The 15,727-nt window shown below is 40.7% G+C and overlaps 3 protein-coding genes and 1 long non-coding RNA gene across 9 annotated transcripts in view; 2 read left to right on the top strand and 2 right to left on the bottom strand.

The window, feature by feature from the left end:
- Window positions 1-189: 189 nt before the first annotated feature.
- On the top strand, window positions 190-6,586 carry rcc2 (regulator of chromosome condensation 2). Of its 6 annotated transcripts, none has more exons than XM_067239400.1 (13): window positions 190-331; window positions 1,478-1,693; window positions 1,858-1,951; window positions 3,164-3,307; window positions 3,416-3,547; window positions 3,634-3,722; window positions 3,809-3,923; window positions 4,024-4,190; window positions 4,493-4,673; window positions 4,754-4,859; window positions 4,985-5,057; window positions 5,159-5,236; window positions 5,347-6,586. In XM_067239400.1, exons 2-13 carry the CDS (start codon window positions 1,490-1,492, stop codon window positions 5,449-5,451), a joined length of 1,488 nt encoding a protein of 495 aa, XP_067095501.1. In that variant the 5' UTR covers window positions 190-331; window positions 1,478-1,489; the 3' UTR covers window positions 5,452-6,586. The 6 variants fall into 6 exon arrangements, with proteins under 6 accessions (XP_067095501.1, XP_067095502.1, XP_067095499.1 ...); XM_067239401.1 differs by lacking the exon at window positions 190-331 and adding an exon at window positions 546-613 and having other exon boundaries at window positions 1,474-1,693; XM_067239398.1 differs by lacking the exon at window positions 190-331 and adding an exon at window positions 547-624 and having other exon boundaries at window positions 1,474-1,693.
- Window positions 6,587-6,836: 250 nt separating this feature from the next.
- On the bottom strand, window positions 6,837-8,740 carry LOC136945520 (large ribosomal subunit protein eL22). Its single transcript, XM_067239404.1, has 4 exons — window positions 8,691-8,740; window positions 7,973-8,077; window positions 7,403-7,527; window positions 6,837-7,020 (listed from the first exon to the last, which is right to left on the bottom strand). The coding sequence occupies exons 1-4, from the start codon at window positions 8,700-8,702 to the stop codon at window positions 6,876-6,878; spliced, it is 387 nt and encodes a 128-aa protein (XP_067095505.1). The 5' UTR covers window positions 8,703-8,740; the 3' UTR covers window positions 6,837-6,875.
- Window positions 8,741-9,609: 869 nt separating this feature from the next.
- rnf207b (ring finger protein 207b) lies at window positions 9,610-15,099 on the top strand. The gene is made up of 17 exons (XM_067239108.1): window positions 9,610-9,800; window positions 10,581-10,713; window positions 10,805-10,949; window positions 11,093-11,174; window positions 11,286-11,361; window positions 11,716-11,841; window positions 12,001-12,047; window positions 12,753-12,825; window positions 12,919-12,987; window positions 13,074-13,142; window positions 13,257-13,381; window positions 13,480-13,657; window positions 13,750-13,935; window positions 14,011-14,062; window positions 14,153-14,270; window positions 14,445-14,549; window positions 14,654-15,099. Exons 1-17 carry the CDS (start codon window positions 9,610-9,612, stop codon window positions 14,793-14,795), a joined length of 1,917 nt encoding a protein of 638 aa, XP_067095209.1. The 3' UTR covers window positions 14,796-15,099.
- A 420-nt stretch (window positions 15,100-15,519) lies between these two features.
- LOC136945346 (uncharacterized) overlaps window positions 15,520-15,727 on the bottom strand; it is a 174,428-nt gene continuing 174,220 nt past the window's right edge. Inside the window, exon 2 of the long non-coding RNA XR_010876820.1 lies at window positions 15,520-15,630. This is a non-coding gene — a long non-coding RNA (uncharacterized lncRNA). The remainder of the gene's footprint in view (window positions 15,631-15,727) is intronic.

The following is a 15,727-nucleotide window of genomic DNA, read 5'->3' as shown; positions in this document are numbered from 1 at the left end:
ACTGAGTTTAGGCTAGCAAAGGGCGATTACATCTCAACTAGCTTGTTTTCACAGCAGGGCTTCGGACAAAGCGAACTCATAATTTCATCCCAGGCACAAGAGGGCGATATATTAAGTTTGTTTGTTGTACTTGAAGAGACGCAATAGCCCTTCTGTTGTAGTTTTCTTTAGTTTCTGTTTTGTAGTTGGTTCATTATTTAGGATTTACGTTACCGCTCTTCACAATCATGTAAAATCGTCAGACCATTTTAACAAAATACAGAGAGTGGTGTTGTGAAACAGGCACCTAACTCAGGCTTTCGGAACCAACCCGGACTTAAATCCACCGCAGGTAAAATACAAATTTACAAAGTTTTTGCTGTTGCATTTTGATAGCTGCTGTATTTACTTTATCAGGGTTAAATCTAGACGCAGGTGTATATTTGTTAGTTGAAACTTCAGCCATATTTGTTTGTCTAACGTAGCTGTAACAGGGGTCTCATTAATGTAAGGAGGCAGAACCCACGTGGTTTGATCGAGGAGACTGCAGATTCTTTTGTTCCAAATCAATCAAAAAACGAGGAAGACGGACAGGCACGAGAGGAGCTGCAGAATCAGGAAATCGTTTTGCGAGGTCACTAATTAGTAAGCTAAAATATTTAGGAAATCGTTAACTGTCGAGGGTTAATCCGCAAAGGGGGTATTTATACTTCATTTTAAACCTCCCAGCACAGTTTGAGAAAGATAAAAAAAGTTTTTCATCGGTACATTGTAGCCAAGGTTTGCGTCTTTGTTTAGAAACCGGTTGTGTTAGCTAGCTACTATAGCATTCCCGTTACTGTAGTTGATTAATAAATGTATATCTAGCTAACGCTTCCCAATTAATCATTTGGGGGGTGTAACGCGTTATTCCGTTGAAATTGTATGTTGTACTTACTATGTCAACTAGCTATCTTTAAGACCCAATAAACGTGTTGGCATTTTCCAAATTAGCCAGTTAGCTAGCTGCTGTCGATGTTGCTGGTAAACGATATCCACAGTTGCCCAATACAACAAAGAAACAAGCTAGCTAGCGGTATTACTAGCGTAGATGGATGTGATACTGATTTGTAGCTAGCTTGTTGTAACTGCCATTTTTGCTCGACAAACACATTTATCCTCTGACTAGTTTGATGATTTGTTAATGTTACCTAGATAACTTCATTTGCTAGATATTATTTTGCCTTACATTGCTAATGTAGACAGCTTGCACTATGTATCTCGCTACAAGTTTGGTGGCGTTCCGACCTTATTCATAGAAACTTTAAGTTGATTGTTCATTTTTGTGAGTGAAGAAAGGCCTTCCTGATAACAAACCCAATATATTGATCCACTGTTAATGTTTGTATTACCTACCTTCCTTATTTGTGACAAAGCACTCTAGAAACTATGATTTTGAATGAGAATGGCTAAAGACATTTGCTTATGTGTTAATTGTTTTTTTTGTTTTTTTTCTCAGACCTCTACCAAAATGCCACGGAAGAAGGTGACAGAGGTCTCTGGTAATGGTGGACTGAAGAGGAAGAGAGGAGGGGGCAAAAGAAAAGAGAGAGATTTCAGCAGTGATGATGAGTTTGATGATTTTGAGCAGGAGAATAATAAGAAACCTGGCAAGCCTGCCACCAAGTCAGGCCTTCAGCCAGTAACTGTAGCTGATGACATTAAGGAAAAAATAGTAAGTGTCCTGAGAGTAATTCTATGATTGAAGAAAGTGTACCTGTAGTTGCCCTGCTCTGCATGGTTTATATATGAGCATTGCATATGCAAAGTATCACTAGTACATCAGATATATGACATTGAAAGGTCTATAATAACAGCAACATTGTGTTATTTTTATAGAAACTTGAGTGTCCCAAAGTCAAAGGCCAACTTCTAATTTTCGGGGCCACCAACTGGGATCTGATTGGAAGGAAGGAGGTGCCAAAACAACAAGGTATGACCTTGTCCTTTCTCTGAACACCCCCTCATACACAGACACTTTGTATACAGGCATTGTTGATGCGATTCAATTGACTTGATCTAGAGTGGTGAGATTCAGTTTACAGTTCCTCTTTTTGCCAATGGACTAGGAGGGGTGCTTTAAACTGTTTGTGGATACGTAGTCTGTGATCAGACTGAATCAGTGTTAAATCGTTCACTTACAGGGCCTCCCTTCCTGTCTAGAGTTATATTATCTGTAGTTATTTGGTTCCTAAAATAGTCTCCTTTCTCACTTTACTAGACTTGTGTTTTGTTAGACAATGTTATCAACGACTAGAAGGGCACATTTCAAATAGTATTTCAGTGGTTTGTGCCAAGTTAGGGTCTTCCATTTTTACCAGACAGTGCAACAAAATCTCAACTACAGTACTACATAATTCTGATAATGGGACTGTGCAACAATTATTAAAATAACATTTCAAATTCAACATAATTTGATTGTTTAGGGCGTAAATGCATTCCAGTCTTGAAAATATGACTGAATTCTGTGTGTTGCTGACCTCAGTGATTGGGAAAACAAATGATACCAGTGCAATTATATTGCTGTTACATGTTGACTGTTTAAACACCTTTTGCTTTTTAGTTGATTCTTTTCTGAGGCTCATCCTGGCACATCTTGAGCCTAATAATTTACACTCGTTTGTAGGTTCTATAGATTTTAGCCCATGAGAGCACAGCCCTGGCGATTAAAACCCATGCCTTCTAATGTAATGTCTATTCAAATGTATGCATGTCTAATCCCACCCCCTGCTGGGATTCCTTTCATGCCTCAGGGTATGGCAAGGCCATAGAGACTGGCTACATGGGCACTCAGTGATAGGCTGGGGTAGTGTTGAGACTGGGGGTTGGGCGCACTGGTAGAAGCAGCAGCTGCGTAGATATGTTTTGTTCACAAAAAACATCTCTCTTCTGTATGGGCTGCAGTCTTAATGTTGGGACACTACACTTCTGTGTCAGTGTTTTGCCCATATAAATTGATTTCAACTAAGCGGCATAGATTTGTCTTATAAGACCGACTAGTTGGCGTACTGTCAGCGCCAGATATCCAAGCATCTTTATGAATAGATGATCAACAAGGCTTGCATTATTTATACTCCACTTAGTGATCAATTGTTGACTTCACAGTTGTATTGAAGTGTGCTTGTTTTTCCTGTGTGCCTGTCAGCGGCGTATAGGAACCTAGGCCAGAACTTGTGGGGCCCACACCGCTATGGCTGTCTAAATGACGTGCAGGTCAGCTGTGTGGTGTCTGGGCCCTGCGCTGCCCACAGCCTCCTCATCACCACTGAGGGCAAGCTTTGGAGCTGGGGTGAGGACAAACATCACTGCAGTCCCTAGCAAAGTTCAATTTGAGACCATTTACCCATTGATTGCATCTTATGTGCTCGCTGAGTATCTTCTATTTGGTTCTTCTCAGGGCGTAATGAGAAGGGTCAGCTGGGTCATGGGGACACAAAGCGCCTGGAGGCCCCGAAGCTGATCGAGGCCCTGGGAGAAGAGGTGGTGGTGGCTGCCGCCTGCGGACGGAACCACACCATGGCATTGACAGGTTGGCATTGACATGAGATTGTATCCTGGGCCTTAGTCTTTATCTCAGGGCTGAAACCTCTGATTAACCCCATCTGTTTTCCTCAGAAAATGGTATTGCATACTCATTTGGAGAGAACAAACTGGGCCAGCTTGGCCAGGGAAACCAGACGGATGCAGTCCTCAGCCCAGCAACAGTAAGCTATACCAGCATCTTCTACACATTAGTACAAATGAACAATGGCCTTTTTAAGGCTCTAAGCTCCTCCCTGTCCTCTCTTAGATCCAGTATAATGGACAGCCCCTGGTCAAGGTGGCGTGTGGAGCAGAGTTCAGCATGGTGGTGGACTGCAAAGGGAACCTCTACTCATTTGGTTGCCCAGAATATGGCCAGCTAGGTATGTTCTATCAAGCTAGGACGTCTCACTTTCTCAAAATACCTTCCGGCCACCCCACATCTGAGTGTTACAAATGTTCAACTTGTCTACCCCTTCAAAGGACACAACTCTGATGGGAAGTTCATTGCTCGCGCCCAGCGCATTGAGTTTGACTGTGAGCTTATCCCACGTCGTGTCGCAATCTTCATTGAAAAGACCAAGGACGGTCAGGTGATGCCAGTGCCCAACGTGGTGGTGCGAGATGTAGCTTGTGGAGGGAATCACACGGTAAGGAAGTCATTTTTAGTCCCTTATTGAGCCTTCATGTGAAATTATAATGTTGACATTTGTCAATGTAGAACAGAAGTCCAATATCACCTACTAAGCTGAGAGTATATGTATGGGAAGACTAATTTGTCTGTCCACCTCCATTTTGAATAATCACTGCAAAATGTAAGACATTGCTCTGTTTAATTAATGAGCTTCCAGATGGCAGCATCTGCGCTCTAGTTCTTAATGTAGGTTGGCAGATCAACCTACGTTGCTTTCCCTTGGAAGTCGGAAGACTATTGACTGAATGTTATGTGCAGCTGGTGCTAGATTCCCAGAAGAGAGTGTTCTCCTGGGGCTTTGGTGGCTACGGCCGCTTGGGACACACTGAGCAGAAGGACGAGATGGTGCCAAGACTGGTAAAGCTCTTTGACTTCCCTGGACGTGGGGCTTCCCAAATCTACACTGGCTACCAGTGCTCCTTTGCAGTCAATGAAATGGGTAAGGGGGCCATTCAGACACGCTCCACATATCTTCACATGCCGCTGCGTTGTTGGCTGACGTAGACATTTTGCATGCAGGAGGACTGTTTTTCTGGGGGGTCACAAATACTTCAAGGGAGTCAACGATGTACCCCAAGTCTGTACAGGACCTATGTGGCTGGAAGATCCGCAATCTGGCGTGTGGGTAAGTGATGGTGCTACCACTACTTTGCGACCACTCGTGGCTCATAACAGGGATACAAACTAAAACTGTACTTGCTTAGGGGTGCCACAAAGCAGTTTGAATGAATGCACGTTGTGTTATTTTAGGAAGAGCAGTATTATAATTGCTGCAGATGAGAGTACCATCAGCTGGGGTCCATCTCCCACTTTTGGCGAACTGGTAGGTTTTCTGCACTTGTAATCCCTGTTACAAAATCTTTCAGTCCCAAATGTGTTTTTCTGTGTATCAGCAATACATTCTGACCAGTTTGTCTCTTGCAGGGATATGGAGACAATAAACCCAAGTCTTCCACCACTGCCCAAGAGGTGAAAACCATGGATGGGATTTATGCTGAACAGGTATGCAACAGCTACTTGGAGAATATTTTATGAAACTAAGACTGTCTTACATATCGGACATGCACAACACATCTTATCCTATTTTGAGCATGGTTTATAATGGGTTTCAGGTGGTGATGGGTTATGCCCACTCCCTGGTCATTGCCAGACAGGACAGCCAGCAGGAACAGGAAAAACTCAAGAAGCTTCCAGAGTACAATCCCCGCACACTCTGATAAGGCACCAGCTCATGACCTCTCACCTTTTTTGTTTTGTTTCCACTTCTGAGAGGCTTCTGATGCTAAACAGAATGCATCTGGCTTTTTGGTCACCTGTGTATGTCATGATGGGATAGTACTGGGATAATTGGGGAATGGGGGAGGTTATGACAAGTCATGAGTATACACTGCACATGCCTCAAATGGTGTCTACACTGTTTTGGAAGGTTAATCTGAGAAAGCTCAACAGACTGAGATGCACTGACAGCTCATCTGCATTGATGGTGCTTGTTCAGCTCTCAGAATGGTCATCCCACAGCTGAGGGAGTACGCTACAGATTCTACCAAGCACTTACTACTTCCCACAGTGCAACCCCCCCACCCCCCCCCCCCTTCTTGGATTCCCCATGGAGGTCTGTTGATGCATTCACTCCATTTACATGCTTGTACCTTTTTTTCCTCATGTTCTCTCCCTCACAATAATGGGTGCTACATCAGCAGTCAGTCCCACTCTGGGGCAAGTCATTTCCTAGTTAGGGATGCCTCAAAGACCAACACTCCATATCTGTGCCTTTTTAACGTTTTTTCAGGATATGGAATTTATATTTCTTTTTGTTCCCAAAGACCAATGTTAGATTTGTTGGAGTCTTTGTTAATAAGGTCGGTGGCAGTATTAAATGTGTCTGGTGGGTATGTACTGTCAGAAAGACACAATCAGGATTGGAGACTATTTGGCAAGTCAATAGGCTCCACTTGTTGAATTCTGTTACATTCCTTAAATTTTGTTTTGTTTAAATCAGGTTCACTTGTTACTTATTGGCCACAATGTGCTAGATTTGATTCTTGCCTTTTTGTCAGTGTCATTAAATTAACTTGAAGGACTTGTTAAATGCAGTTATACAATTCAGATTTGGCACTAGGCAGGAATTAAATTTAGCAGATTGAGGATTTAAATGTTTTACCTCTGGTTGTCATAAATTGCTCAACAGGGTATGAAAGTGTATACCCTGGTTTTAAAGATTTTTTCTAAAATTTGGCCAATCTGTATTGCATTAATTTGGTATTGTGGTGTGTCTCAGGGTCAAAAACCCCACTTGTTTTAAATTTCAAAACCTTTTTCATGAAAATGATAAATAAAGTCATGTAAATTGGTGATTGTTCATTCTTATTTCCACATTCATGTAAAAGTCTAGGTTTTAAAAACAAGCCTGATATTTCTCAGATTAAATTTTTTACCATAACATAAAAAAAATTGCATGAAGATGCACCTATATCAATTCTGTTGTACTTGCTAAAAGCATTTAAATCATGCAACTTGTGCACAAGGTCAAGTGGCAAACATTATCATTTCATAAACCTGGAGAAAATTGAAAATATCACCATTAAATGCCAAAATACAAAAGTAGTATTATTGTGAATTTAATTGAATGTACAAAACAAGTTTAATCCTCATCTTCCTCCTCCTCTTCATCCTGGTTAATCTGGAAGTAACGGAGTTCGTAACTCTCCTTAGTGTTGGCAACAACACGCAGCCAGTCACGAAGGTTGTTCTTCTTCAGATACTTCTTTGTCAGATACTTCAGGTATCTGTCAAGGAACAACAAATGACTGTCAGATGGGTCCTAGACTTATTCCTGTCATCTCAGTGGTACTATAAATCAATTTGCCAAAGAAAAAGACAATACACAAGACAGGGCAGTCAAAACTTTGAATCCAGACAAAAGGATGGATACCACTGTATCACTCCAAATGTTGATTTGTAGTAGTGGTTCGATGTACATTAATATTTTCTGGTTAAAGTTCAAAAAGAAAAAGCAAGGACCCATTGAAACCCACAGGTGGTACAGCTATATTAATGATGAAGGAAACAATCAAAAGGGTCTATGGGCAGCCCCATGTTCATTTATTGTCTTAATGTATTGAGTGGGGAAATCAATACACTGATGCATAATAACAAATATTACATTACCTCTTGGAGAAAGGAACCTCAGATGAAACTGTGATCTTGCTCTTGCTCCTGTCAATGGACACCACACCTCCACCGAGATTTCCAGCTTTTCCATTCACCTTGATGCGCTCCTGAAGAAACTGTTCCTGTAGAGAACAAACCAAATATTTACAGTAGATTCAGCATTGTGAAGCCACATCAAGAAAGCGCTATCCTATCACAATTTGATTTCCTTATGTTACTATTCAGTGGTTAGGGAATCGGGAAGCTATTAAACAGAAGGTTGCCGGTTCAATTCCCAGCCGTGCCACATGACGTTGTGTCCTTGGGCAAGGCACTTCACCCTACTTGCCTCGGGGGAATGTCCATGTACTTACTGTAAGTCGCTCTGGACAAGAGTCTGTTAAATGACTAAATGAAAGACTCACCATCAAGGATAATGTCAATAGCCTTCAACACACCCCGATAAACTAGGAATGGTCTAGTATCACATTGCTATTGCACACACATTTCAGTTTTCTAAACGAGACTTGTCAACATAACTAATTTGTATTAAGTACAAAACACTTCGAGAATATTAGAATTACTGACGAAGTTGGCTGCGTCCATGATGCCATCTTCAACAGGGTGGGTGCAGTCCAATGTGAATTTCAGAACCTGCTTCTTCTTCTTGCCACCTTTGGTGGTCTGCTTCTTCTGAAATTCAAATATTCATCTGAAATCTACTGTTGCAAGACATGTTGATTATGGTCGACATACTGATGTATGGCCGCGGAACAGTTTGCGCATTTAAGTGCCAGCACTCCAGATGGTCTATCCACTTCCTTACTGCTACTACTCGACTAGCGTTACAAGCAGGGATACACACATGTAGCTAACTTGAGTTAGCTACCTTGAATTAGCTACCGTTAGCCAGAAAGTCAGCTAGCCTGGCGGATCAAGACGAAGATTTCTCATCAGTTAATTAAAGATCCGAATAATGCTTTTGTAACTCATCAACACGCTATCGAAGTAAACCCTAACTAACAAAATATAATACCCGGCATATGAACCCACTTCCAAACAATTCCAAGAGGCACAACGTGGTGGACTCCAGCTAGCTAGGTAGCACTAGCAAGGGCCAAAATATTGGAGGCCTCGCTTGGCAGATTATTATAGCCAACTAAAATGTCCACAATGGTAATTGATCAAATTTGAAGTATTTGTATAAAAGTGCGGACTTTACGGTTCTGCCTCCGACTAGTCATGTTCGTGTATGTACACTAAAACTAATATTGAGGGATTATTTATAGCAAGCGATTTGACTCACCACGGGAGCCATGGCGAAGAATTTTGCAGAAAGGAAGAACCCGGTGTGCGCGTGCGTTACATTTTGGTTGGTCAAATACAGATATAATCGATGCAATCCTCGTACCGGTGATCGATTCTATATTGCCCTTGTTTTGGATTGTGCTCTTAACAAAGAAGATTAATTTTTTACTTTACATTGTATGTATCGGTCATACATTCCAAAATGGCAGATTTGTTAAATAATTACACTAAATCAGCTGAAATTCACATTTAGTTATAAATTAACACATTTGTGTATTAATTATTGTAGGGTGTAGATTATTAGTTAATAGTAATTTGATCATTCAGTTTAGCCTACTGATGGACAAAAATAATTGGTCTGTTTCTGCAGTGTCTCAGAGGGTGCCTGTGGGATTAGAGAGGTGGAAAGTATTTTGGTCACTTGTTGACAGATGAGAGGTGTAGCCTCTTTTGTCATTTGCTTACTGTTCTATGGACACACTTTCGTTCATACCCCCACCACACTGTAATAACTGCTGGGTACTGCCATGGCTGCGCTTTGACGTCAGGGAAGTACTCCATCCCCTCAGTGACCCTCTGCATATCTGTCATTCCTGCTTAGGACAGAAGACAGGACGGTTGCAAGGTAAAGGACCAGGTTTACTTGTATAATTTTTTCGTAACAAAACTGTTTATTTTGTTGAAGGGACGTTTACAATACCCTTTTTATAACAAAGAAGTAATATGCTGGTTTGTGTTACAGATTTATATGGAAAGGTTCAAGTACCATGTTTATTATCTGTATCCACAGTATAGCACTGTTCATGAATCAAATAGCTGTTTGTATGGCCTAAACAGTAACCTGCTGCTTACTTATAATAAGAAGCTTCTCATAATGTATCTGATGTTATCCATTTCTGAGGGATGCTGTATTTCAGATGTCTGGAGGAATCTTCTGCCCTTTGGAAAACTTATATGATCCGGACAGTGCCAATTGCCACCCCTTGGTGTGCCACTTGTGCCATGAGCAATACGAACACCCCTGTCTTCTTGACTGTTACCACACCTTCTGTGCCAGCTGTCTGCGAGGCAGGGCTGTGGAGGGACGCCTCAGTTGTCCTCTCTGTGGGTAAGTCAAATAGGTCCAAAGTAAAAAATAAAGTTATATGGGTATAGGAGGTTTGCATGAATGAAGCATCATCTGAGGATGATTTATGTCTGTAAAATACTGTAATTACTTTGGCAATTTGAAGTATCATGTTCAATACTATCAATGTAAATAATTTCATATGATTTATCTGAGTTTTTGTTGACATTGTTAACATTGTGATTCTGTGTTTAATACAACACAAAGTGATGGTTGGGGTTTAGCTCCTGGCAAACTCGCTCTGCATGACTGGGATTTTAATAGACTTTTAATGTCAAAACTTTAGGTTTTAATATGTTTATTACAGGTTTGAATTAGTTATGCTTGAGAACCTGCCTGTGTCTTCTGTGTTGACCTGAGCAGATGATATTGTTGTATGTGTCAGAGATCTATGTATATTCCCCATACAAGCACAGTGGTGATCAGTGACTTGTTTCAGTAAGTAAATACGTTTTTATTTAATGGCTGCCATGGATTCTATACATGTGCTTTCTTAGAGCACATAAATTACCTATTTATTTATATTTATTTAATTAGCAGTGTGTGTTGCTATTTTTGTCAGTGACATCAAACAGTGTGATGCTATTTGTGGCCATGTTACCATGGATGGGGAAATACTTGGTAATTGGAGTGGATAGTAGATGTAAAGCTGAGAACAATGGCACAATAGCTGCACAACAGCTGCAAAGCAATATCCTTCTCTATATAAGGACATCCATTGTTCATCAGAAATGAAAATGATAATGTTTTTTTCTTGTACAGGCAACAGTCCAGTGTAAAAGGCTTTACTGCTTTGCCTCCGGAGGACCGTCTTTTGAAGTTCCTGGTGGATAACTCTACGGATTGTGAGGAGACTGTTCAGTGTTCCAACTGTGACCTGGAGTGCAAAAAACAGGTGTTGACATACATTTATGCAATGTTTCTGTCTAAAGGATTCGACTTTTCAAATCTGTAACACCGATCTTATATATTTTTTGTGTTGACAGGATGTGGATACCATGTATTATTGCAACACTTGTAGCCAACCGCTATGTGGAGAATGTAAGGAAAGCACCCACAAAGCCAAGATGTTCTCCCGTCATGAGATTGTCTCCCTGGCCAAGCGCACGAAGGAGGCCCACAAAAAGTGCTGTGAGTATAAACTCCCGTCATCTTATTCACAAATATCTTGTTTTGAAAAAAGTAGATGGATTATGTTACAAAGCTTCTTACTTACAGTTCTGTTCTCCAGAAAGTGTAATTCTACATTGTGAATTGTATCTTTCTTCCAATAGCCCTCCATGAGGAACTGTACATTATGTTTTCCACAGAGAAGAAGTCAATGTTATGCATCAACTGTTTCAGAGACATGCAAGTGTATGTGGATACATTCGTGTGTAACTTTTTTTCTATTTACTAGTGCGTATGTACAGCATCTAGTGTCCATACATTCATGTTTCTATATGTGTGTGTCGGTCTTCCATAAAGGGAAAGCAGGGCACACTGCATTGATATTGAAACAGCATATATGCAAGGCTGTGAAAAACTGGACCAGGCCGTCCTAGTAAGTGTACCCTTTAATGCAAAGTTATCATTTGTAACCCACTTTCTTAACTTGTGGAATTAGGTCAATTCAATTTCAGCATGATCAGCCCCGGTATCTCACCAGATAAGTGCACGTGCCATGTAGGCTGAGGCCTTACCACTGAGGCCTTACCGCGGGTCCTGGGTTTGAATCTGGCCTTGGCCCTTTGCTACATGTCTTCCCCCCTCTTTCTCCATGCCTTTCCTATCATACTTAATTTCCAATAAAGCATGGAAATGCCAACAAACATTCTGCTTGATCCAACAAGTGTTTGCATCAACCTTGGCCAGACTGCAGCGCAATGTCCTCATATTGAAAACCTGTTTGTTACAGGCGGTGAAGGAACTGCAAACCTCAGCCAGGGAGGCCATTGTTCTGCTCAAGGCAATGATAGGAGAGGTCCGTGCCAATGTGGAAGAGGAGGAAAATGCCATAAGTACTCTTTTTAACAACATGCAGGTGTGAAACCAGTGCTTGTTTTGATGAATGCACATAACTGAAAATGAACCCTGGTTCATTTAAATTTATAAGCTGCTTTGTTTTATAACTCAGTTATACCACAAGATGTCACTCTTTTTAACCTTTCTAAAAGTGTGTGGATGATTTTTCTATTTTAAGGAAAAATTGGCAGAGAGAAAGAAAATCCTCCTGAAAGCAGCACAAAGGTAAGAATAAATAGATTCCATAACAGCAATAGTAATCTGGCATAGAATATCATGATATGGAGCGGAATACAGTTACATTAATAAATATACTTTTATATATCTATATACAATAAAAGACATAGAGAAATATACAACGATATGAATTCTAACAATATTACTTTAAACATCCTGAAACTATTTTGGATGTTCCAGACAATCATTATTCGAATTAAACGAGAGCACCCGTCATTAGTCATTCTATGGTTGCCATTAGCAATGATAAATTACTGCAACCTAATGTTCTCTCGAAGCAGGAAGTAAAGCCCGATAGTACAGTATGACATAGATACAGGGCAGCTTGTGCCTGCCTGTCTCCCATGTATCCTGTTACACATTTAAAGATCTTGCCATTTTAGCAGTGTATCCTTACTCCCCATTCCATACAAGATCTGTCTGGCCAAAGGCCAGAATTGATCAAGAATACAGATAAAAGCCAAATCAATTATCATGTGTCAGATGCTATTTTTGTGAAGACTGCATGGCTCTACATTCGAAACCAGTATCAAATGTGCTCAGCAATTACTAGCATGGCAGAGGCTATACAAAAGGCATGGATGTAGATCAAATGAGAATACAAATATGTTTGTCATTCTATGTGGCATACAGTATGACAGCTGTCTGGAAAGTAAAATCCATGCAATTCAAACTCTTCACTGTTTTTAACAGTCAGCATGAGGAGAAAGAAAGAGCTTTTAAAGAACAGCTGTCTCACTTGGCCGCCCTACTACCTACTCTACAGGTAACGTGTCTAAACTGGCTTTGAAAGTGCATCACTGAACATCCAGCATCCAACCATTTTTCACAAACCATTTGTCGTCACTTAAACCTACAGGTTCATCTAGTCACTTGTTCTGCATTCCTAAGTTCAGCCAACAAGTTTGAGTTTCTAGACATGGGTTATGTAAGTGTAGTCCAATGCATACACTGACAGTTTGGATCGCGTATTAGTAATACATGTATTTAACTGACAGATTTGATCATTTCTAGCAACTTATGGAACGTCTCAAAAAGATTGTAAAGCTGCCACACAGACTGAGACCTGCACAAAGTAGCAAGGTACTCAACACTGACTTTGTTACTGAAGAATACAATCATGTATATATGTATGGTGTGTATTTTTACTACTCTCCATACATACTTTGTGCTATGTTATTTTGTCTTCTGGTTTAGATAAACACAGAGTATCGGTCAGAGTTTGCCCGCTGCCTGGAGTCTCTGTTGCTATTAGGCCAAAGACGCTCTGTGTCAATGACTGGTGGTGTGTCTGGTTTGGGGTTAAGCAATGCCAGTGGTCTGTAAGTATCACTATACCTTTTGAAATACGTTTTTAATTCCACCTTGAGATACATGTATAGCTCCAATGAAATCCCTGATGTCCCCCTGGTCCACTCAGCCTGCAATCTTCCCTGTCTGTGGCCTGCCACTCCCCTGCCATCAGTGACATGTCCCTGGGATCCTCAGCAGTAAGGAAGCCTACCGCCCATCGCTACATCAGCACCAAGGTTCTCCTGTCTGAGGGCGGGGACACTCCCTTTACCGATCACTGTTGCAACTATGAGAACAGCTACAAGGTGAGGCCAACTAGACGTCATAGCTACGATCTCATTTAGAATGAGAACAGATGAGATTTTAATTCCTGCTGTGTTTTTATTTCTGTGAGCAGAGGCTACAGACTGTGATCCAACAGCTGAAGGACCAGGTTCAGGAAACCCACAGAGATCTGACCAAGCACCACTCACTTATCAGGAAAGACACCATGGCTGAGATCCTGGACCACTCTCTACAGATGGACAGACAGATCTCTGCTGAGTACTCCTCTGTGGAACTCATGAGGGCCATATTTGAGGAGGTAAGATGTTGTGTTTTTATTGTAACCTAGCACACACTGACAAGTCTCATTTCTTATTTCTACTTCCTCATCCAGATCTGGGAAGAAACATATCAGAGGGTTGTGAATGAACAGGAAATATATGAAGGTAAAACTTAACTAATCCTTTTTTATTTTCTTCTAAGCCATAAACCAAACAGGGTTAAATGATCATTATGTGTGTCTGGTCTGATTCCAGCTCAACTTCACGATCTGATGCAACTAAAGCAGGAGAACAGTTACCTGATCACTATTGCTAAGCAAATTGGCCCATACATCAGTTCAATTGCCAAGGTGAAGGCACGACTGGAACCAAGGTATCCAAGCAGCGCAACCTCCGATGAACCACATGGGACCATTACTATGCTTCCTTAGATGTTGTCACTATCTAATAAGATGAGTTAGTCAAGAGACTAATATCTGTTAAACTATGTACTTATATAACTTTAGTGGAAGTTAGTTCTCTACTCATGATTCCTTTATCATCACAGACTAAAGGGTCCTAAGGAGCTAAAAGATGACCGCACAGAGGCCATGCTGAAGATCTATGAGGACAGTACGATGGCCACAATGGCCACTGATATACAACACAATAGGTAATATACTGTATGTCGACGACAACATCAACAATCCATCATTTTAACGGGACAGTGCATGCAGTAGCTATTATTTACTGCAGCAGGAATGACTTCTCCAACAGGAATGACCTCTCCTTTGTCACTGATGATAACTGCATTATCAGCAACCCATCAGATGAGGCCTTTTTTAAGAACAAGGATTTCTATTGTTCAGGGAAGCAGAACACTATGGAGACTGCCAGTTGGATAGAGATGCCATTCTAGCACAGCAGAACCATGCAACTAGATAGCTGCACATAACAATTTGTCAAAATTACCTTTCATGTAATATGGTGTCAGAGTATTAGCCTAATTTACGGTAACACTTCTCCTTATGTAAGCATGAATTATGTAACTAACTAAGTAGCAACACCGTACAATGTTGTAATAACCTAGAAACTGTTCAATGATTTTACTGTTTTACATTGATCAATTAGGAGTATAGGTTATTACAAAAGTAGAACAAGATGTGGAGAAAGGGGACTCCCATGTGGCAAATAGACAGCTGAAGCTTGTGTTAAAGTACAAATAAAGATCAATGTTAACTTCCCCCTAATGGTATAATTATTCCAAAGAACATTATAGTTCTTTGGAATAAACCCAAAGAACTATAATGTACCTGAATTAAAAGACACAGAGAATGACACTGTAAGGAATGGTAGGGTAACAGTGACTTATGAAATATATTGCACTCCACTAAAACACCTTTATCTTCTAAGAAATGTTTTATTTTAATTTTTTGTGTTTATTCATAGACAGTGTTGCTCAGTACAAGTTTAGTCATGTGAATAAATGCACAGTAACCACTCCAAAACAGACACTATTAGTAATCTGCAGGTACAATTCTCATTTATCTGAAATAAACTTTATGCTGTAGCACTGCAAAACCACAGCCATTATTTTAGGTGCACCATGCTTGGCGCAGCTAACCGTTATATCAGAAGCCAACTAGATGTGCTTTTATATTTATTATAGATGTTCTCAATTATGATTTCATATATCCCACACTTTTCAGTGCTTTTCACAAATAACTGTGCTGGACATACATTCCTTTCAAGCACTCTGTCAGACACACATGCACACACTTTCTGGTCCATACAGTCTGGGCACAAAGTGGAGGGCAGAGGTGAGCTTTCAGCCACACTCAGGTGAACCCG

Source organism: Osmerus mordax, chromosome 7 (genome assembly GCF_038355195.1).
Source record: "Osmerus mordax isolate fOsmMor3 chromosome 7, fOsmMor3.pri, whole genome shotgun sequence".
Classification (NCBI taxonomy): Eukaryota; Metazoa; Chordata; class Actinopteri; order Osmeriformes; family Osmeridae; genus Osmerus; species Osmerus mordax.
This window is presented reverse-complemented; position numbering and strand designations above follow the sequence as displayed.